Source organism: Odocoileus virginianus, chromosome 21 (assembly GCF_023699985.2).
Source record: "Odocoileus virginianus isolate 20LAN1187 ecotype Illinois chromosome 21, Ovbor_1.2, whole genome shotgun sequence".
NCBI lineage: Eukaryota > Metazoa > Chordata > Mammalia > Artiodactyla > Cervidae > Odocoileus > Odocoileus virginianus.
The window spans coordinates 45,976,386-45,999,670 of NC_069694.1; the positions used below are offsets into that span (position 1 = coordinate 45,976,386).

At 35.6% G+C, this 23,285-nt stretch overlaps 1 protein-coding gene across 1 annotated transcript in view; it reads left to right on the plus strand.

Annotated features, from left to right (window-relative positions):
* Positions 1-23,285, plus strand: part of TACR3 (tachykinin receptor 3) — a 73,623-nt gene that overhangs the window by 31,759 nt on the left and 18,579 nt on the right. The window contains exons 2-3 of the mRNA XM_020904359.2: positions 2,898-3,086; positions 5,061-5,211. Of these exons, the coding sequence (XP_020760018.1) occupies positions 2,898-3,086; positions 5,061-5,211 (340 nt within the window). The remainder of the gene's footprint in view (positions 1-2,897; positions 3,087-5,060; positions 5,212-23,285) is intronic.

Sequence of the window (23,285 nt, forward strand, 5' to 3'; positions counted from 1 at the left end):
CACCATTTGCACAGGAATTTTCCATGTGTTGCTTGTTTCCTCAGAAATCTTTTTTAACCCTCACCCTTCTGCTACCTTGCATAGTCACCTTTTCAGGTTTCAACCCAGAACTCTTTTCTTAGGGCGAACTGATTGATCATCTAAATGTTTTCTCCAGTAAATGCACTAAAACAGCCACAAGCATTGCCTTTGTAACACTTATTATATTTGTAATTTTAAACTTATTGGTGAGATTATTTGATTAGTATCTACCTACTTCACTAGACTGTGAGTTCTGCAAAGGTCATTTTTTCTCACTGTTGCATTACTACAGTGTCTGGAATGTTACAGCAGGCATCCAATAAATATTTGGTTGAATGAATGAATAATAGATCAAGTTAAAAATGACAAAAATGTCAGCTTGAAATTTCAAAATTTCTACTTTCACTGAAGTGTTGGTGAGAACATAAATTGATTGCTTCCATACAGTTTAAGTGAAACAGTATTCTACCTGTAGGAAATAATTTCTCTAACACTAAACTAATAGACCAAAAAAAAAAAAAAAAGATAAATGAGAACTTTGCAGTTTATTTTGAATTGTCCTTGCTGAAGTGGCTGTACAGGACTTTTAAACCTCCTCATGTCACTCAACTTCGCGTTTTAGTCTCAAAATAGCAACTGTCTAAACATTCAAATCGGATTCATACATTTCCAGGACAAGCAAAAAAAGCAGAGATTATGATAGGATTGAGGAATATTCGGTTCAGTACATTTATTGATAAGTTCTGTGTCTGACTCTGTAAACACCATGAAGCAACACTTCAATATAATGAGAAAAATGGCATGGTGAGCTGTGGTCCATGGCAGGGGGAACAGAAATAACCAACCAAAATTATTGCCTTTATATATCTGACTTCTGTCTTTAATGTTATACATAAATGTTTGAATTTACAGACAAAATGTGACTTCTGATTCTTTGGAAGACATCTACCTTATATCTTTCTCTTTCTTTTCCATAATTCCTTAAATGAATAGTTATATTCAAAGCCATAATCTGCACCTATATAGACTTGAAGGATTGCCAGAGGTGGTTTAGAATTCCAATTCTTACCATCTGGGACATTTTGAAACAATGTACTTAAACTTTAAGCCTCAGGTTTTCTTTTCTGTAAAATAGAGATAGTATTATTTGATTTATTGAACTTTTCTGGATGTTAAATATATATATGTATATACACTTATACATATATATATATATATATATACAATGTGTGTGTGTGTATGTATGTGTTATAAGTTGCCTGGTTATGCTTAGCAATCAATATACATTGCTAGAATTAATTTTTACCAACATAAGCATGAGAGGTGAATTTTAAACAGTTTTCAGATTCAAACATATGCATTTTATTTTCTTTCTTTAGGCAGTGTATTTGCCTAAATCAAGGTACTCTTTTATGATTACTTTTGTGCATATCTAACATTCACTTTTGCCTATTAGCTGTCATTAGAGAAGGAAATAGCAACCCACTCCAGTATTCTTGCCTGGAGAATCCCATGGAGAGAGGAGCCTGGCAGGCTACAGTCCATAGGGTCGCAAAGAGTCAGACGCATTAGCTGTCATATATGATAAATTAAGAATATTTCCTTTAAGTAAATTACAACTAAAGCTAATTTTATAACTAAATAAATAATATTACAACTAAAGCTAATATATAAGTACCAATATATATTATACTGAAGATCTAGTTCTACCTAATAGTTGCAAAAGCAAAGAGCAATAAGCAAATTAATGAATTGCTCTTATTTTGAAATACTTATTCATAAGATTAAATGTTTTTGGTTTAAGTAATATTCATTCTTTGGTAAAACTGTTACCTTTGAGAAACACAAAATGGCCAACAGTAAAAGTAGTATAATTAAATAATATGCTTTATTGAGAGGAATGCCAAGATACAATTATTTAACATACATTATTTTCTACTCTGATTATTGGCCATAAGTTGGCAATGAGCCATATTATCCAATTTAAAACTAGAATTTGATTCTCCCAGACATAGTCTTACTATTTTACCAAGTGAATAAAGCTTGACTTTTGTTACCATATTCAAAGAGTTTCTAATTTCCCAAAAAGTTGCACTCTAAAAATAATATGTGCTTATGTTTCTTAGAGCCTTATTTTCCTATAACAATTATGTTATATATAGTTACATAGACACTATGAAGATTTAAATGATGTAGTATGAACTCAGTTTTGGAGGTAACAGCATAGCCTCAGTCAAACTTGATTTATTCATCCTTATCTTTTTTTTTCTTTTTTATTTATTTTAATTGGAGTATTCATCCTTATCTAAATCCTGACCTTTGTCTCTGGATGCTTTTCAATGGATATGTTGACAATATCTTTCCTAGGGATTCCTCATCTTTGTCAATCATGTAGACAATATCCATATTAGTTCTCTAGAATTTTCTTTCTATAAAGTTAAGCATGCACAAGAAAAATGAAGGTCTTGGGATATAGAACTCATATTTTTAAGGACTTACTGAACACCTTTCCAATTCCGTTCAGCAGAGTTCTGATATTATGCAAGGCACAGCACCAAATAAGCGATACCTTTCACTTATATTATTTCTATTGATCTAGACTTCACCACTAAGAGGGGGTGTTCTTATTTCTATTTTAAAAATAATAAAGTTGACATTCAAAATGTTAAATGAGTGACAGAATAGGATTCGAACCTTGATCTACCTGATTGATAAGACTATGCCATAATTACTCTATGCTATCTCTATGCAAGCGAAATTTTTATCAATTCGTTTACCAGAAAAGAGGTAACCATGGCCCTTGAAACTCTCTGAAACTCACTTTAAACTCCACTAACAAGAGACCCAACAAAATGGTTTTGTTTGTTTTTATACAGGTATATGGCCATTATTGACCCCCTGAAGCCCAGACTGTCTGCCACCGCAACCAAGATTGTCATTGGAGGCATTTGGATTCTAGCATTTCTACTTGCATTCCCTCAGTGTCTTTATTCCAAAACCAAAGTCATGCCGGGCCGTACTCTTTGCTACGTGCAATGGCCAGAAGGCCCCAAACAACATTTCACGTAAGTTAAGTATCTATTATAATCTTCAACTAAATGCGTTGAACACTGAAGGAGCTATAGGTTGGGAGCAACAGGTAAGCAGATAAGACATAGACAGTTCCCTCAAGGGCTCAAACATTACTTGGGAAAAAAGACACATAAAATACTATACTATTTGTATATAGTACAGTATGATATGATCAATCAGTTTGTATAAGTTACAATGATTTCTAATTGGAAAAACGTGATGATCTCTATATGGGGTAGCTCTGGAGAGTTTCCCGAGAAGATGATAAGATAACCAGAGATGAAAGCACAGAGGAAAACCAGGTTGTTATGGATTAAGGAATGAGTGAGAGATGTGGAACTGAAACCCAAAGGTGTGGATTGCTCTTGTAAGAAGCCTGGCTGAAAGGAAAGTCAGTCTTGGCGTGTTCCTGGTTGTGTTCCTTTGTTTTAGCATCAAAAACTTAAACACTTAGGTCAGAAGGGAAACAGGAATGCTATATGTTAGAATTTGGTATTTCATATTTTGGACACACCTTAAAAAAAGCAAATTAGCAAAACAATTGTTCAGTTGTTTGCATTTTGTTTTTTATTCTGACCATTTAAATTTTATTTCAAATGAAATTCTTATTTAGTGATCTATTTTTTTAAAATAGAAAAAAACTAAAAAACTAAAAAATTATGCAAATACAATGATCATCTTTTAAAGCAGATATTTTATCAAACTCTGCTCTACTCAGAGTCCAGATTTTTAAAGAAAAAGATTGAGGAGTGTTTATTAAAGGAAAAGCAGGCAGCTGTTATTAAACTGAGGACTGCATTCTTTCCATTATGTAATACTAATATATCTTATTTGTATGATAGCAAAACAAAATTATTCATAATAATAAAATTAAATTATTTGTTGACTGAATCAATTCACCACTGACTTTAACACTTAATAAGCTATCAGGAAGACAGCTTTACCAAATAAACACAGATATTGAGATTAGTATACCAAAATCTTTAATTACTTTAAAGCCGTCCTGAGACAGTAGAAGTCACTCAAAAGTTTATACAAATTCTAATCTGGCTATTATATTATTGGCTGCCATCTTAGTCTGCCATAGTAATATTTTTATAATTTTTATTGAAAGCTATGAAATCCCAAAATTTAGTTTGATAATTTATAGTATAATGACTTTGACGTGACTAATACCCCATATGTTATTTACCAAATTTGATGATGCAATCAAATGTGCCATGACTTTGAAAAAACTCTAATATAACTCAGAACATCTAGTTACATTTTTTTCCTTTGGATGAAAAATGATTTATTTCAAATATGACTGATGTTGCAAAACCTATGTAATAGCTTTACACAGAAGAAAATGTATCAGTAGATCAGTTTACTCTATGCGATCTCTTTTCCTCTGATTATCTATTTAATTAGGTTAGCTTAGTGATTACCAAGCAAAGGAAAAGTACTCATCCTGAAGCCTCTAGGCAAGGGGAAAGTTGCAGTTTAAATGAGCTCTGTATGAATGCTTTGGTTCTCATACATGAAGTAAAAATTGACAAAGTTAAACTGGTAGTATGTGGATAATTGTAGATGGCAACAGCTGGGACTTCCCTGCTGGCTCAGTGGTAAAGAATCCACCTGCAGTGTGGGAGATGCCGAAGCCATGAGTTCAATCCCTAGGTCGGGAAGATCCCTGGAGGAGGGCATGGCCACCCGATCCAGTATTCTTGCCTGGAGAATCCCATGGACAGAGGAGCCTGGTGGGCTACAGTCCACGGGGTTGCAAAGAGTGGGACACGACTGAAGCACAGCACACAGTACAGGTGCCAATAGCTAGGTATTTTGGTGAAATTGTGAAATGAGGACTTAAGAGAAAATGTGGGGTAATCATTGGCATTTTCAATTATGACTTAAAATGGAATGAATTCAAATTCTTATTATTTTACTCCAATATGCTCTTCAGCATGTATTTTTCTTATTTCTTGCAGTTACCATATTATTGTTATCATACTGGTGTACTGTTTCCCATTGCTTGTCATGGGTATCACATACACCATCGTTGGAATCACCCTCTGGGGAGGAGAGATCCCAGGGGACACCTGTGACAAGTATCATGAGCAGCTAAAGGCTAAAAGAAAGGTACTGTTCCACATAACTTTCCCAGCATTTGTGTAAATTGTGGTGCATCGGAGAAGGAAAAAAAATCTAGTTATGGCATTTTAATAGATAATTTGATACTTTACTCCTAGTTTTATTTTTCCCTTCTTTCTTTTTAAAAATTTTGCTTTCTTTTTATCTTCTATAAGCCACTAGTCATGTACAATAGCAGTTTATGATAAGAGTAGGCACTTCCTTACAGAAAGACTATTACCTTTTGCAGAATATTCTTAATTATACCACCAAACACTTCGGAAATTTCACTGTAGGAATCACAGTTGGTTGTATTTCTGCAGCTCTAGTTATCTTAGTCTTTTATTAAACAAAATGCCTCTGATGTACTATATAATCTTTCAGAAGTTTTATTTATCCCAGGAAAGGCATCTCTCTTAGTATATGCTATAATTCTGTAATATCCATTTATGTATCCCATTCTTCCTTCCTTTCCCACACCTCCGCACATTCCACCCCTATCTTTTATCTGGTTTCTACACAGCGATCTGATTAACAGATGAAGTTACATTAATACTGTTGTACAACTTACTGGGTGACATAATAAAAATTATTTCTGAACAATTCACATTAAGCAAGAAAACCTATAAAAATTATCATAGTGACATTTTAGTAGGATTATTTTTTCATTGTTTCCTTTTCTGACTACTATTATATGATTCAGTGAGTGAGATTTTTTTTAATAATAAATTTGCATAGTAAAAGGAATCTTAGAATCATCTATTCCATCGTCCTCTCTCCAAGTGATAAGTACCTAGTACAAATCACCGAGGTTTTTCCAAGGATAAGTGAGACACGCTGACTATGTCAATTATTATTATTCCATTTATGATTCATTTATTTATGTAGAACTATTATTTACTGACACTTACTTAACAACAAACAATCAGGTTTTAAAAATCTAGTATAGAAAATAGATTCTACTTTAACATTAATAGATTTTTCTCTGTTGACAAACAGACAAGAATTTTGTTTGGTTAGCATTTTATCATTAGGTTGAGTACTTGAAAGCAAATATTTTTTCACATCAATTTAGTTATTTCAGCCTATAATATATATAATTTCACTTTATTTCTCTTTGGGAAAAAACCTTAAAAATGAAGTACACGCTCCCACTGCTGGGCATATATACAGAGAAAACTATAATTCAAAAAGAAACATGCACCCTAGTGTTCCTGGCAACACTGTTTACAGTAGCCAAGACACGGAGACGACTTAATTTTCCATATACAGACAAATGGATAAAGAGGATGTGGTACATATATATAATGGAATACTACTAAGTCATAAAGAGAAAGTAATAATGACATTGCAGTAAGATGGATGGACCTAGAAATGATCATACTAAGTGAAGTAAGTCAGAGAGAGAAAGACAAATACCATATGACACCATTCATAGGTAGACTCTAAAATATGACACAAATGAACTTATCTAAGGAGGGCATGGCAACCCTCTCCAGTATTCCTGCCTGGAGAATCTCATGGACAGAGGAGCCTGGTGGGCTACAGTCCACAGGGTTGCAAAGAGTGGGACATGACTGAAGTGACCTAGAATGCACGCAACCACGCAGAAAACAGAAACGGACTCACAGGCATAGAGAACAGATTGTGATTCCCAAGGAAAAGTGGGGGAGGGAGAGAGGATTGCCTGGAAGTTTGGGGTTAGTAGATGCAAACTATTCCATTTAGAATGGATAAACAACAAGGTCCTACAGTATAGCACAGGGAACTATATTCAATAGCCTGTGATAAAACCTAATGGAAAAGGATGTCTATATGTATAACTGAATCACTTTGTTGTACAGTAGAAATTAACAAAACTTGTAAATCAGCTACACTTCAATAAAATTTAAAAATAAAGTGCACAAACAACCAAACTATGTCTTTACTACATTAAAAAAAAAAAAAAAAGAATCGTAGAACTAGCAGAACTTCAGTAACAATCATCTTAAGTGAACAGTTTCTCCTCCTTTATTTTGATCCTCACTTTCTAACAGCTTGATCATGCTGCAAGATACTCTTTGCAGGGGGCATATTTTCTAACAGCTATGTTTAGGCATAATCACATTAAATAACTGATGTGATAGTCTACATTGTTGTTGTTGTTCGGTTGCAAAGTCATGTCTGACTCTTTTCGACCCCAGGGACTGTAGCCCACCAGGCTCCTCCATCCATGGGATTTCCCAGGCAAGAATACTGGAGTGGGCTGCCATTTTCTTCTCCAAGGGATCTTCCTGACCCAGGGATCGAACCCATGGCTCCTGCATCTCCTGCATTGGCAGGAGAATTCTTTACCACCAGGAAAGCCCAATATTCTATGTGCTATATTTCAGAATCACTTGTCTTTGTACTCCCTGCTTACTTTCTTGTCTTTTATTTCTTTCCTACTAGTTTAAGCATTTTTAAAACACTTTCCCCCTGTTCAGTTCTACACAACTTAAAATAAGTTCAGTAATGACAGATTATAGTTCCGTTTCCTTAGTATTGACGTAATATTTTTCTAGGAAGAGATAAAAATTTAATCTGAGTGTTCCTTTTTATTTTTGAGTTGAATCCCAGAGGGAATATTTTTGCATTTGCCCCTCTATAGCAGATGAGAATATGGCATACACATTTCATTTTTACTGCATTACTCTGCAATTTCAAAGTATAAATATCAATTCAAACTGAGAGATTGACTCTTCTAGAATACTTCAAAAATTAAGATATATAAAAGTTCTAACCCATATTTCTATTTCTCAGGTTGTGATCTCGGCTGAAATAGTATAAAATGACATCTATGACATGGGCTTCTCATAATAAATCACCTTGTCCTTAGGTTTCTTTCACAGTCACTTACTGATATGACCATTAGTATTGTGAAAGTAACCCTCATTTTGCCCCAAAATTTAAAATTTCAAAATAAAAATAGCTCTTCTCTTAATTTTTTTAATTTAAAATTTAAATATTGTCTAGTATAGTTTGGAATACAGTTATTTCTAGTAATTATGCTCTTTATCAGTATGACTGTTTAGGTGAAAGATGTGAATTTTACCCTGGATGGGCCATTTAATCATATGTTGTCTCCTAGCGATTACATCTTTGATATTACAGATTGGACTTGAGAAATAAGAGTATTGGTTACAAAAGAGCAAATTCATCATGACTGCTGGGAAAAAACAACTCCATAAACAACTCTGAGTCAATGTACTATTAATAAAAGAACAGCAGTTACTGATTGAGCTCCCTCAGACACGTGAATAAGAATAAAGAAAAGTTTAAGAAATTTTAGTCAAAACACTGAAAAGATCTTTGCAACTACTAAGAAGCATTGCTTTCATTTCTCTTTTTCTTAAGGTCTTCAGGAACTGTATTCAGTTTTGAGTCCTCTAGATTAAATGCTATGAAGAACAGCCAGTGGAAATAAATTCCATGTCTAAGCTATATAGAATCTAACACGTCTAAAAGTTAAACTAACATGAAGTTGTCAGAAAATTGAGGATTAACCACCCCCACTCAACCTTTACATTTGTCCTGCCTAACAATAGGCATACTTTGAAAATAATACCAGTGGCACTTCAAAAATTTCCTGGCACATAGAACCGTTCTCAGTAAATGGTACCTGTTACTTAAAGCACTTTATATATATATATGCATTTTATTATATAGGCACTTTACTTTGAATATACAAAGCACTTTATTATGAAGATCAGAAAGCATCATGTGGTAGAAAATGAAGAGGTATAAAATAGGTCATTTATCTATTTAAACATAATATTGAACTACATTTTACAAGTCAGTTTGTAAATAACTTTCACATGAATATTATTTAATTCTCATATTATCTATGTGAATTTTTCTTGTTTTACAGAAAAATGAAATTTAGCCCCAAATTCACAAAATTTATAAGTGGCAGAACTTGGACTTAAATCCTAAACAAAATTTTTAGAGTTGAGTTCTTTTAGAGAGCTCTCTCAAAGGAATAGGTTTCAGAATGATACTTTATGTCCGAGTATTACTTATATTATATGAAATGCATTCTCATACATAGACTGTACTAATCATCACAGTAGTTCCAAGAGGTAGGCCTAAGTAAGTAAGTAAGTTCAGTCACTCAGTCATGTCCGACTCTGTGACTCCATGGACTGCAGCACGCCAGGCTTCCCTGTCCATCACCAACTCCTGAGGCTTGCTCAAACTCATGTCCATTAAGTTGGTGATGCCATCCAACCATCTCATCCTCTGTCACCCCCTTCTCTTCCCGCCCTCAATCTTTCCCAGCATCAGGGCCTTTACCAATGAGTCAGTTCTTCACATCAGGTGGCCAAAGTATTGGAGCTTCAGCTTCAGCATCAGTCCTTCCAGTGAATATTCAGGACTGATTTCCTTTAGGATGGACTGGTTGGATCTCCTTGCAGTCCAAGGGACTCTCAAGAGTCTTCTCCAACACCACACTTCAAAAGCATCAATTCTTCGGCACTCAGCTTTCTTTATAGTCCAACTCTCACATCCATTCATGACTGCTGGAAAACCCATAGCCTTGACGAGACAGACCTATGGCGGCAAAGTAATGTCTCTGCTTTTTAATATGCTGTCTAGGTTGGTCATAGCTTTTCTTCCAAGGAGCAAGCGTCTTTTAACTTCATGGCTGCAGTCACCATCTGCAGTGATTTTGGAGCCCAAGAAAATAAAGTCTGTCACTGTTTCCATTGTTTCCCCATCTATTTGCAATGAAGTGATGGGACCAGATGCCATGATCTTCGTTTTCTGAATGTTGAGTTTTAAGCCAGTTTTTTCACTCTCCTCTTTCACTTTTATCAAGAGCCTCTTTAATTCCTCTTCACTTTCTGCCATAAGGGTAGTGTCATCTGCATGAGGTTATTGATATTTCTCCTGGCAATCTTGATTCCAGCTTGTGCTTTATCCAGCCTGGCATTTAGCATGATATACTCTGCATATAAGTTAAATAAACAGGGTGACAATATACTGCCCTGATGTACTCCTTTCCTAATTTGGAATCAGTCTGTTGTTCCATGTCCAGTTCTAACCATTGCTTCCTGACCTGCATACAGATTTCTCAGGAGGCAGGGAAGGTGGTCCGGTATTCCCATATCTTGAAGAATTTTCCAGTTTGTTGTCATCCACACAGTCAAAGGCTTTGGCATAGTCAATAAAGCAGAAATAGATGTTTTCTGGAACTCTCTTGCTTTTTCTATGATCCAACAGATCAATAGGAGGTAGACATAATGGAAATTATTTTCCTCCATTTTTAACAAATCAGGAAACTGAACGTCTGGGAAGGTGAATGGTACCCAAATTCATACAGCTGGTAAGAGTATAAGTAAGCCCTTTCCATCCTGTGGAATGCATTCTTTCCGTTACACTGAACTGCAAAGAGTTGGCAGCTACCTTGAGCCAGTCTCCTGTCCATTTTCTCATTCACAGTATATGAAAGTATTGTTCCTTTTCTTGAAAGTTTTTGATGAGGGCTAATCAAGATAATGTATGTATTAATGTGTCTGGTACTTAATGTCATAAACATGCAATTCCAATCTGCATGTAGCTTCATCTATTTACGAGACAAAAATAAACCTAATTATTATCACTAAAGTACAATGCTTGTGATAGCTCTATATAAGCAACAAGCAGTTACTGTGCTTGTTATGTGCCAGACACTTGATTTAGGTGCTTTAAATAGTTTAGCCAATTGAATTCTGACAACCACATAAGGGAGGCATTATTGTTATTTTCAGTTGACAGACGAAGAAACAGTCATTAGCTGGGTTAAGTAACTGCCTAGTCTATTGAATGACAGAGACAGGATATAAACCCAGAAAGTCTAAGTCTAGAGAATGTGATCATAATTTCTATATTTTAATGATCATTTCTGTACTTTGCTGGGGGGTGGTGATAAATAAGATACAGTAATTATTTTCTTATCTTTCTGCTTGTTTAACTACCAGGAGTACAATTGAATAAATTACTGTATTATTTGTTGATACATTCTAAGTTTAAGAGCTCTTGTAGGTTAAACTGACCAAAATACATAATGTTGTTTTTAAGAAAAAAATATCTTCCAGTACCACCAGTCAACTTAACACTTATTTCCAGTACCAACAATCAACTTAAAAATCACATCTTAAAAAACAGTTTATCTGTACACTGTAACTGCATACAATTACCAAAGTGAGGAGGCATCTATTTTACCTGCACAAATATACACTAAAATCTGGTTTTGATCATTAAAAATTATAAGTCAGCTCAACTGAGTACTTTTTTAATTTTTAGTTCAAATGAGTTTTTTAAACACTTTAAAGCTCCTCTAACATACACTGAATAAAAACAATACACAACCTCCCTTACAAATTCTCCTCAGTTAATATAACACCCTAACACATAATGATATTAATGGTTTTGTTACAACTAAAAACATTCCACAATAATTACATCACCACTGCCAAATATCAATTGACATTTATAAATGTAATTGTTTCTCATATCTGGAGAAAATTCTGATTTCTAAAGCCAAATGAGCACAATGTCTTGTGTGTGCCTGAGAGAGAGAGAGAGACATACCAGGAAAGAGAATGATAGATATGATACAAAACAAAAGAGATACGAGAGATACTACTGTGGAAGAACTGGGACTCTGGACAGTTGAGTTCCAGACATGGTATTTTATTTCAGACTTACTTTGTTTGAGTCATCACTTTTTTCTGGGCTTATTGTCATATTTGTAAAGTGAGAAGATTGAAGCAGATCACTTCCAAGTTCTCTTCCAGCTATATATATCCATGATTGAGATCATCAAATATTTATTTAACATCTAATGTAGACCAGGCATTGTGCACGGTGATTTTATTTAAACTTTGTAAAATCCTATAAAAGAGGATATATTTCAGGTCATAAATATTAGTGAGAAAAGTTTATAGAAAATTTTCTAATGGGTTCTGTGTAGTTGATTTTAATTGGAGGCAAGATTTTCCTTCACACCTTTGACTCAACGTAAGTAACCAGTCACTCATATTATACTGTTGTTTGAAAGGATACTGTGCAGAGATTGGAATGGGAAGATCAACGCTTAAAGTCGGTCATTTCAGCATGAGGCATCCCCCACTCAAAAATAAAATTTGCTCTTCTTTTACTTTGTAGGACTTTGGTTCCTAAACTTTTTCTCTCCAGTCTCAGCCACCCCTCCACATCCTTCTTCTCCTACCTCTAGCCCTATCTAGTTTGAGGAAAGAAAAAAATATATGCTTTGACCTACGCTTAGGTAGGTGTTTCATAGGCACAGTAGTGGGACAGAAACAGGAAGGAAAATTACAGGAAGTATTAATACATAGAGCATCAATTTATAGTGCAATGTCATCTTGTTTACATATAGTAGTTCTCTATCCATTATTTTTATAAATATGTATATATGAATGCATGTAAAACACACATAATAAATATATGTGCCTTAGATGGCAAGGCAAGAGAGCAATCATGGAGTCCAAAACTAGCTCAGAATCTGTGAGGAAAAATTTTTCCAATTTGTTTTTCCTTTTTTTTTCAATTATATTTTTATAGAATGCAATCTATACATTTTTTTTATTTTACTTCATAATAATACTCTGGAATAGATGGAAAATGTTTTATTTTAAAGACAGATAAGCAGAAATGTTGAAGCTAGAGAAGGTAATGGCAAAATAGAAGGGATCAGTCTGGAAAACCCTGAATATTCATTGGAAGGACTGATGCTGAAGCTGAATCTCCAATACTTTGGCCGCCTGATGTGAAGAGCCCACTCATTGGAAGACCCTGATGCTGGGAAAGACGGAAAGCAAAAGGGGAAGGAGGTGGCAGAGGATGACATGGTTGGATAGCATCACCAACTCAGTGGACATGAATTTGAGCAAACTCAGGGAAATAATGAAGGACAGGGAAGCCTGGCGTGCTGCAGTCCATGGGGTGTCAGAGTAGGACACAACTTAGCAACTGAACAACTAAGTGAAAAAACTTTTAAAGTAATCATCAGTTTGATCAGAAGACTGAGGGAGAGGAAACTGACAAATTCTATTTAAAATTAGGACATTATTGACAAGAATTATGAAGCCTATGAGAATATATAGCTGTTTTGGATGAAGAAGATAAATTTCCTTGAGGGGAATCTAGCAAGGTGGAAAGAGGCAGATTCTTTACCACTAGCACCACCTGGGAAGCCCAGTTGTTAGATTTTGTACTTAAGGCTAAAATGCTCTTCTACCTTTCTAATGGCACCTGTTATATGGAAAGAGATTGGTCTTTGTCCTTTAATGTATGGTTTTCTTTGTTCATGTCCTTTTAGTGCAGGTTTTCAGTTGACAAGATTCTTGACTTAGGTCACATATCTTACACTGATCACCGATCTCTCATTGCCCACTGCTGCAATCTGTACATTGCCCAGATGCAGGATGGCTGCCAGGACCTTAAAAAGTCCATCTGAAAATCTTCCTTGAAACCCAGCAGTGTGAAGGTCTTCTGAGTCTCTTCTTGACAAAATGCATTTCAGTGTTTTCACTTCTAATCTGATAAAGGTAAATCTCTTCGAACATGCTGTCTTTTCCCTGCTCCTAAAACTAATGCCCATTGCTAAGTGTTAATCATATTCTCCTATTTTACCTTGCTTGAGTAGTTCTTAAAGTAAATTTAAATAGTCTTAACTAGATTATGTGTGAATGATTGAAATTTCACTATGTCAACAATAATATATCATCTAATAGCCATTGACACTTCTTCAGTTTATAATTAAACCTCATTTTCAAGTAAGTTCAAGTACTGTTACAGTATACAAAAAATAGAGGAGGAAAGAATAAGGTACTTTAAAATTAGGTTAAGTTAAAATGATGCTTGGTAATACCCCTAAGAAATGTGGGGCATTTTATCACAGGTAAATTCTCAGATCTGTTGTAGACTACTGAACAAGAGATGTGCTGTACTCACCACTATCTCCTCAGTGCCTAGTATAATGCTTTCTGGACGGATGGTGAATTAATAAATGATTGAAAGAATAAAGTTTTGTGAATCAGCTACTTTCTCATTTTATACACGAGAAAATGTAGTCATGTGATGTGATTTGCTAAAAGGTCAAAAATTATTAGGAGGAGAACTAACTCTCCTGAGTTCCAGCCTGATGCTCTACCCCTAGACCCAGCACACAGAGGAAAGATTTTGGTCTGAATCTTCAGGACAAAATGCATGCCTTCAGGATTATATTAATATCCTCAGAACTAAAAATGAGGTTTACTCATCTATTGCTGAATAAATTAAACTGTTCTTGAAAGTTTTCTATATTTCATTAAATAAAAACATTTCTTAGGCCTGCCCCAAGTAAAACAATATATAGAATCTCCCCCATTGTACACAATTTTTGATATGGTATTCCAGTAAACTGAAAATTTAAGTTAGTAAAAAGAATTTATACCATGCATATACTTCTCATTATGAAATTTCAAATTCCTTTAACATCAAAGTACATTGGAAACAAAAAAAAATGCCTCTTTCTTTCTTAGAGGGAAAAAACACTTCAATGTTGTGCAAGACTAACTTTATCAACATCAAATATAAATTGCCTAGTAAAGAAAACAATTGAGAGGTTCAGTTAACAGAATGATGGACCACAGGGGTTATACTCTTGGGCTTAAGTGTTAAGTATCTCCAAAACAATTTTAGTAGCCTAGCAAATATTTCCACGAGCCTCCCATTCTACTCCAGTCCTCAGCTGGTAACATCAGGTATAATTAATTTTCCTGAAAACAAAACTCCTTTCTAAAATGTAAAAATACATGCGTACATTTCTTTCTTAGTGTCCCCCCGGTTAAGACACAGGGGTTGATAGAGTCAAGGGCTTCTGGGCACCAAGGAGGACTTCTCTGCTATGAAGGCACATGATCCTTGGCCTGTGGATGTGCTCTTTAACAAGAGACCAGTGATTCACTCCTCTCCACTTCATTCTAAGGGCATATCCTTAAGCAGAAAGAAAACTGACGAAACTGGTTTCCCGTGTGTTGACCTGAATGTTTTACTCCTTTATCTCATTCCCAGTGGGCAGTTTACTTTTGAGAGTGCGTCTATTTCCCCTTTCTCCTCTATCCCTCTTTCTTCATTCCTGCCTTAGAAGAGACAGTTCTTTTTGAAATTATTTTGCCTTTCCATCTTTACTTATTTTTTGCATCAGGGGACAGTGCAGTCTTCACAAGAGCCTAGAATCACACCTGTCTGCCTCCACGTAGTGCTCTATAAGTGATTCTTACCCTGATTTTGTATGATAGCTCGTTCCCAATAACCTACTATTTTCATTTACCCTTATTTATACGACCCAAATTTTAACTAACTTCATGTCTATCACTTTTTTTTTTCATTTTCATGTAACCTGAATGAGAAATGTAAATTTTACTGAGGATTTTGTACATTAGTCCAAAGAATTTGCCTCTCAGAACACAAAACTCCTCTGGCATTTCTTCTCTAGTCAGCTCCTGGGCGACTGTATTAATATGTATGTCTCTCTTTCCCTCTTCTTCTTCCCACTTTCCTTCTCCCTCTTTACGCTTCCTTCTTGTAGTCTCTCCTTGATCTATTTTTATTTCTCAGCCTCAGAAAGACCATTCACCCATAATTTTTCCAAACAAATCCAGCACAGTTCCTATGATTCAAACTGTAGCACGGATCCTATGATTCAAAGGATTCCAAACTTACAATCCCCATCTACATCCACTACCCTTACCCTTCTCAGCAAACAAAATAATGTCCATAGACCCACTTTCACTCTCCTTCAAGTCAGGAGAGGACTTTAAATAGAAAACTAATGCTGCCGTCACAGTTCTTGTTACTGTGAACCAACCCTTTATGGATGTAATTCTAATTACTTGCTCCAAGTCTTTCCATAGGTTTTTCTTCTACTGTTTTCATTTTCATTTCACTTATGAAAAGATTTCATAGAGATGTTCTTCTACTACTGTGCTTAAGCAGATCCCAAAAGGACTATGATTCTCTGTACTTCTATATGCTTCACTCAGTGTATTTTCAAACTTACAGGTTTTCAAATTGTACTTCTCCCAAACTTTTCTTTAATCTGTTTCTACTTGGAAATATTTAGAACCGGTGAAATAATGTATTATGGATACTTCTTAACATTGGATTCTCAGGTATTACCCTCATTATTTCATCATCCTCCAACATGATCTGAAATATAAAATCATACAAATTATGTAGGTCTCTGAAATAGGGATTTCTAAAGCCTTTTTGCCACAGCCATCCAAACCCAGATGAAAACAAGGATTTTCATTGATACCTTAAAGGAATATGTTTCACATATTAAATTTTTAAAGGAAACAGCATCCTGAAAGAACTGAAAACAATGGACAGAACAGTAGTTGCATATCAAAGGGAATAGGAACCCCAGTATTCATTAGAACAAACATCCTTCAAACGTCACCCATGCTGATTAAAAAGCAGAAAATCAAGTGATAATAATTCCCTACAGACACAGTGCATCATTTGGAAACTGAAAACCAATGATCGGTGACCATAAATAAGTTTGTATGCCACAGTTAATCCAGCTTGAACAAGGGAGAGTATTTTATTTTAGACAAGGCTTTATGGAGAACTAGAAGATCCTTTACTTGATTGGGAATACAAACCAGATCTCCATCATTACAATACTTGGAACATTACAGTCTATCTTCTAGACATAAGATTTCATGAGGCATCTCCTGGAACATCTCATTACCACATCACATATTTTCACTAGGAAGTATTGAGTACAATGAGCACAAACTCCGGTGCTTTGAGTTAATAAATAAATAAAAGAGAACTTACATTCACTTAAGGATCACCTATAATACAATGAATGAGAGACCCTATACCTTACAATTCCATTTCTTTTGCTTTCTTATCTGTTTCCTATATCTGAGAATTTAGACAGCTTTGAGCAAATGAGTCAAAGGGAAAGGTGTTTACCTATACCTTCTTCAAGTCTCATAGCCTGAGATGAGAAGCATAGTTTAGAAGAGTTTTGCTACATGATTTCATTTCTGAATACATATAAGGTATAGCAATGGCTGCTCTATTATGTTATGTGACAATAAAGCAAAACAATTATCATACACCAAAGGAACTATTTTCCACACATGAATTTGTTAATGGCATTTTAAAGTTTTAGAGGAAACTCACAGAGTCTGTGTCTTTGGGGGATTTAACAGCACTTATCAGATTCTCACTTCTCTGAAATGGATTGCTTCACACACAATCATTTTTTTCATCCAAACTAAAGTACCAGGTTATACTAGTTAAGTGAGAAAAAGCTTATATTAATAGCTTTATTTATATTAGCTTTAAGTATTAGGAAAGAGAATTAATCTATTCATTTTTTAATCCCTTATCCTGAGAGTTGTAGGTATTTGTTTGAGAGCAGGTAGACATAGCAGCCAGAGAAGGCAATGCCGACCCACTCCACTACTCTTGCCAGGAAAATCCCATGGATGGAGGAGCCTTGTAGGCTGTAGTCCATGGGGTCGCTAAGAGTCAGACCAAACTGAGCGACTTCACTTTCACTTTTCACTATCATGCACTGGAGAAGGAAATGGCAACCCACTCCAGTGTTCTTGCCTGGAGAATCCCAGGGACGGGGGAGCCTGGTGGGCTGCCGTCTATGGGGTCGCACAGAGTCGGACACAACTGAAGTGAGTTAGCAGTAGCAGCAGCAGATATAGAAAATGAATTCACAATATTCCCATTGAGCATTTTTCCTTACAATTCATTTTGGTTAAAACCACGTGCTTCATTTTATTTTTGGAAGTGTGATTCCTTACAGCTAATGAATACCCTTACCTGGTCACCTTGACACTGGTCTCTTCTGGGTCTGATTGCTCCTTGCAGCTAAGCTCCACGTCTTCACAGCAACATAGCTCTTCTGCAGTATTATATTTGGGTTCCCTTCAGTGTGGGGATGGGGGTTCAAGTGGCCATGGACTGCTGACAAAGCTCACTATCTACACACCTTGTCAAGTGGCTGCCTTCTTCCTCTGTCACTGTCTTCTTATGTTCTTCATCCATGCATTACCTGTGTTCTAGGTTCTTAGCACCTCCTTCTCAAGAGCAGTCATCCCCCAATTAAACCATTTCTCTTCTGAAGCATGACCTCTTTCATTTCACTATACTTCCCTTTCCAAAATATAAGCACAGCTCTTCCATCTTGTTTTGCTCACATTTGCTCTCTCCTGTTTACCAATCTTTTACTCCTCTGGTTAATGCTTTGTGACAACATACCATTCTGCTGAAACCAGTCTTGCCAAAGTTGCCTTTGCCTTCTTTGTTGCTAACTTCATCGGATGTATTCTGTCCCTGACCAGACTGACACAATAGAAACCTTTTGATCACTCTCCACTTCAGAAGTCTCTCCTCCCACGTTATTTACCTCCTTTTTCTCCTCAGGCCATTCCTCTTTAGTACCCTTTACTCACTTTCCTTCCTCTACCACATAAATGCTGTTCTTTACCACAGAAGCCAATTCTTCACATTTTTATAGCTTTCAAATACAGTCTTATTTGGATAAATTCATCCACTCCCAGGACATTAACACCTTTGGAAAATTACTTCCAAATTGACATTAACATTCTGTTCATATCTAGACTTCTAAGATTCAGGCTCTGAGCTCAAGATTTAAATCCTGTTAACTATCTCTCACACCAGGGCTATGTGTAACAGACACTTCAAAATAAGCTTGTTGAAATGAAATAATCATTTTCATCAATTCTTTGAAACTCTTCACATTTCACAGACTATTACTGATGCCCACAGAGTAGCCAAAGACAAAAGAAACTGGGAATGATCTATAACATCTCTCTTTCTTCAGCTGAAATCCAGTTAACTACAAAGTCCTTTAAATTAACTCTAAAAGCACTCAAATATATATATTTTTCTTTCCTAAGCTCCTGCTTCACTTATGTTTAGACCTACATAGCTTCTTGCCTAGTAAAATGGCCTTCCCAGATGGTGCTAGTGGTAAAGAATCTGCCTGTCAATGGAAGAGACACAAGAGATATGGGTTCAATCCCTACATCAGGAAGATCCCTTGGAGTAGGAAATGATAACCCACTACAGTATTCTCACCTGAAAAATTCCATAGACAGAGGAGCCTAGTGGGCTACAGTCCATAGAGTTGCAAAGAGTCAGACAAAACTGTGCACACACCCACAGTTTCTTGCCTAGATTAATATTCTTGCCAACTAAAGATCTTCCCGCATCCATTAGATCTGATTCAAATAAAATTGATTCTACACCGCCTTCAAAGTAATCTTTCTGAAATCTGAATTTATTAATGTGTGTGTGTGTTTAGTCGCTCAGTCATGTCACTCTTTGCAACCCCATGGACTGTAGAATACCAGGCTCCTCTGTCCCTTGGATTCTCCAAGCAAGAATACTGAAGTGGGTTGCCATTCCCTTCTCTAGGGGATCTTCTCAACCCAGGGATCAAACTGGGATCTCCTTCATTGCAGGTGGATTCTTTACCATCTAAGCTGCCAGGAAGCCCCAAATTTATTAATACTCTCCTTAAAAGCCCTATAGTGGCTTCTCTAGCTCTCCCTAATCTAACCTCCATCTATCTCTCTCACTTTCTCCATCAGCATATCTCATAATAATATTACACACTAAATCACCATCAAACTGTTTGTAGTTCTATAGGGAGGTCTGAGCTTTGCATATTTTATTTCGGTGACTAGGGCACTCTTCTCCCCTCTCTCCCACTCCTTTTCTGCTTCTCTCACCTGGTTATTTCCTATTTGTCTTTAAAACTGTATCACAGGCACTTCTTCCTTTAGAAAGCCTCTTTCAAACTTCCACCCCCAATCTGCATTCAGTGTTTGTCCATGTGCTCCTATTATATCACATGGCAAACTCTAGCATGCAACTTACAACATTACACAGGAAACATCAATTTGCTTAACCAGCTCTTCCAACAAATTTTACAAAGTGTAAGGGCTCAAGTGAATCATTACTTTAAAAAGAATTATTATTGCATGTGAAAGGTCACACTTATTATGAAGGATGGAATATTTCAAAATGAATGAAAGTTTTCTATGTTTCTTTGTTTGCTTATTTGTCTTAAAGCACAACTCAAATGATTCACGATCTTCTAACGTCTATGACTCAAAATATTAAAAGATCATGATTCATTTTTACTCTCCAAATCTGGTTTTCGTTTTTGTTGTTGTTCAGTCGCCAAGTCGTGTCCAACTCTTTGCAACCCCATGGACTGTGGCACGCCAGGCTTTCCTGTCTTTCACCATCTCCCAGAGTTTGCCCAAGTTCATGTCCATTAAATAAGTGATGCTATCCAACCGTCATCCTCTTCTCCTCCTGGCATTCAATCTTTCCCAGCATCAGGGTCTTCTCCAATGAGTCTGCTCTTTGTATCAGGTGGTCAAAATATTGGAGCTTCAGCTTCAGTATCAGTCCTTCCAATGAGTATTCAGGGTTGATTTCCTTTAAGATTGACTGGTTTGATCTACTTGCAGTCCAAGACTCTCAAGAGTCTTCTCCAGCACCACAGTTCAAAAGCATCAATTCTTTGGCACTCTACCTTAGTGTCCAAGGCCATGAAATGCACCTGCAGGCATGATTCTACTGCAGCTATGATCATCTGAGTTTTGTTCCCACCCTACTGGGTAGTCACTCTGCACTTCTCCAAATGGGAGCAATCCAACTGTAGGTACTGGAAATACCATAGCCTTCACTACACAGACCTTTGTTAGCAAAGTGATGTCTTTGCTTTTCAATACCTTATCTAGGTTTGTCATAGCTTTCCTGCAAAGAAGCAATCATTTTTGATTAATGTACCAAGTTTTGTGACTTGCTAGCAAGAATAGACTCTGGCCAGAAAGAGCATCAGTTAATGTGAACTTAGCACTTCAATGGTCCTTAAAAAGTATTTTTCTCTTCTAGTAGTAATGGAAACGAAAGAAATGTCTTTTTCTGGGAGTACAATCTTGGAAAGTGATAAGAGATACTGACAAAATGAATCAAGCATTATCTAGTATGTATAATCTGATATTTACATAGTCAGAATTGAAATGAAACATCTAGGACTTTATTAGATGACTTCAGATATTGTTCTAAGATTTCCACATGAATTTTTTAGTCTTACAATTTTCACTTATCTCCTGAAATTCTCCACCTTTTAATTCACTATAACCATCTGTTTCTGTAAATACTTCACTTAACATATTTACCATAGTTATTTAAAGGTTTTACCTATTAATTGCAAAACCTACTGACTCGTTTTTTCTTGATTATGGTCACGTTTTTAATTCCTTTGAATGTATGCCCATCTGAGGTGGTATACTGAATACTGTGAGACATGCTGTTCATCTGAAAAATGCAGTGCTTTCTATTAGCTGGCAATTAAATTGCTAGTTCATCATTCAAATCTGCAGAGGTTTGGTACTTTTTTAGGATTAATAAATTTTACTTTTGCCCTTGGTGTTAAGGTTAATCTCTTAATCCTTGGCACAGTATTTGTTCCTAAGGCCCAGAACTTCTGGGGAAACCCAAGTTGTTTCCTGAGAATCTAGTCTGATGAGACTCAAACTCTAAATGCTGTCTCCCTTAGGAGGGGTAGCTGCTAAAATCCCTCCACTCTTAAAAGGTTTCAACTGTTTTTCACCTAATTAACTGCTCATAGTTTTGCCTGTACATTGCAGGAGCAGTCAAGGAATAAGAAGCTAATTTTCTGGAACATCCCCAATTTTCCTGTCATATAATGAGGACTTAAATTTGATGTTTTAAAATATATTTCTGGAATTGTTAGAATAGAGGACATTTATCTTTTCTGGAAATTATTCATGTGTCTAAAAGAATAAATATATAGACAGATTAATTTTTATTTTTGTCAGATAAACTTTGCAAACAAATTGAAATCTTAACTACCAATAAAAAGATACTGAGATTATATGCCTTGGGTTAATTTTATGCTGTAAATATTATAGAAATGGTCAGGTGGGTCTAAGTGTTTTTAACTTTTAAAAATATTTATGACATGTAAATCTATGGCTGATTCATGTCAATGTATGGCAAAAACCACTACAATATTGTAAAGTAATTAGCCTCCAACTAATAAAAATAAATGGGAAAAAATAAATAACATAGTAATACTCTTAAAAAAAATTAAAAAAATAAAGTGCAAAAAAAATTTATGGCCTTTTCATTGTTAAATTAATATTTTATTAAATAAATTTCCATTTGCTAATTATCTAGTATAAAACTAAAATATATATCAAGAAGAGAATATTTATTTATCTTTTTTCCCCCTCTTACAAAAATCTTAAGCATTTTTCTTATAGAAAAGCTTTACAAGGAATCAGTTATCTTGCTCTTTTATAGAAATATGCTGTATTGAAGAAGTGACAAGGCCATTGTAACTATAAAATGACTGGGCTTGTTATGTCTTAAGCTATAATGAAAAACATGGATTTGATGCCATCTCTATATATCTCTACTCTAGTCACAATCATATAAACACAGAGAGCAGGAATTATGATTCTTAAAAAGAGCTTTTTTAAAACTCCTACTGTCTGTATACCTTCTATCACAAAGTTTAACAGAAAACCTGGGTTCTTCAGTACCCAATCTTCACTTTACCTCTTGTCCCCAGCCCACCACCAGAGCCCTCCTTTGCCTTTACAAAATTCATAATCAGTTTAGGCCATAGTACCAATAACTTTAAAATATGCTTATAAGTTAGTCAGTTCTTGGGAATGAAGTAAAAATGAATACCTCAGCATGCCCTGAGTATTTTATGAGGCTGGCAGTCTCATTTCCACTTAATCCTCACAATCCCCTGTGTGATGAGTGTTCTTATCTCTTCTTTACTAACAAGATTATTGATGTTCAGAAAGATTTAAGTCATTTACCCAATTTTACATAGCTATTTACAATCAGGGCCTAGATTCAATCAAAGTATTTGAGTCCAGTGCTCTTGACACTGCTGTACACGACTGTGCAATGCAGACTTCAAAGTTTGCTTCAGATTGAAGTGAAAGTTCACGCTT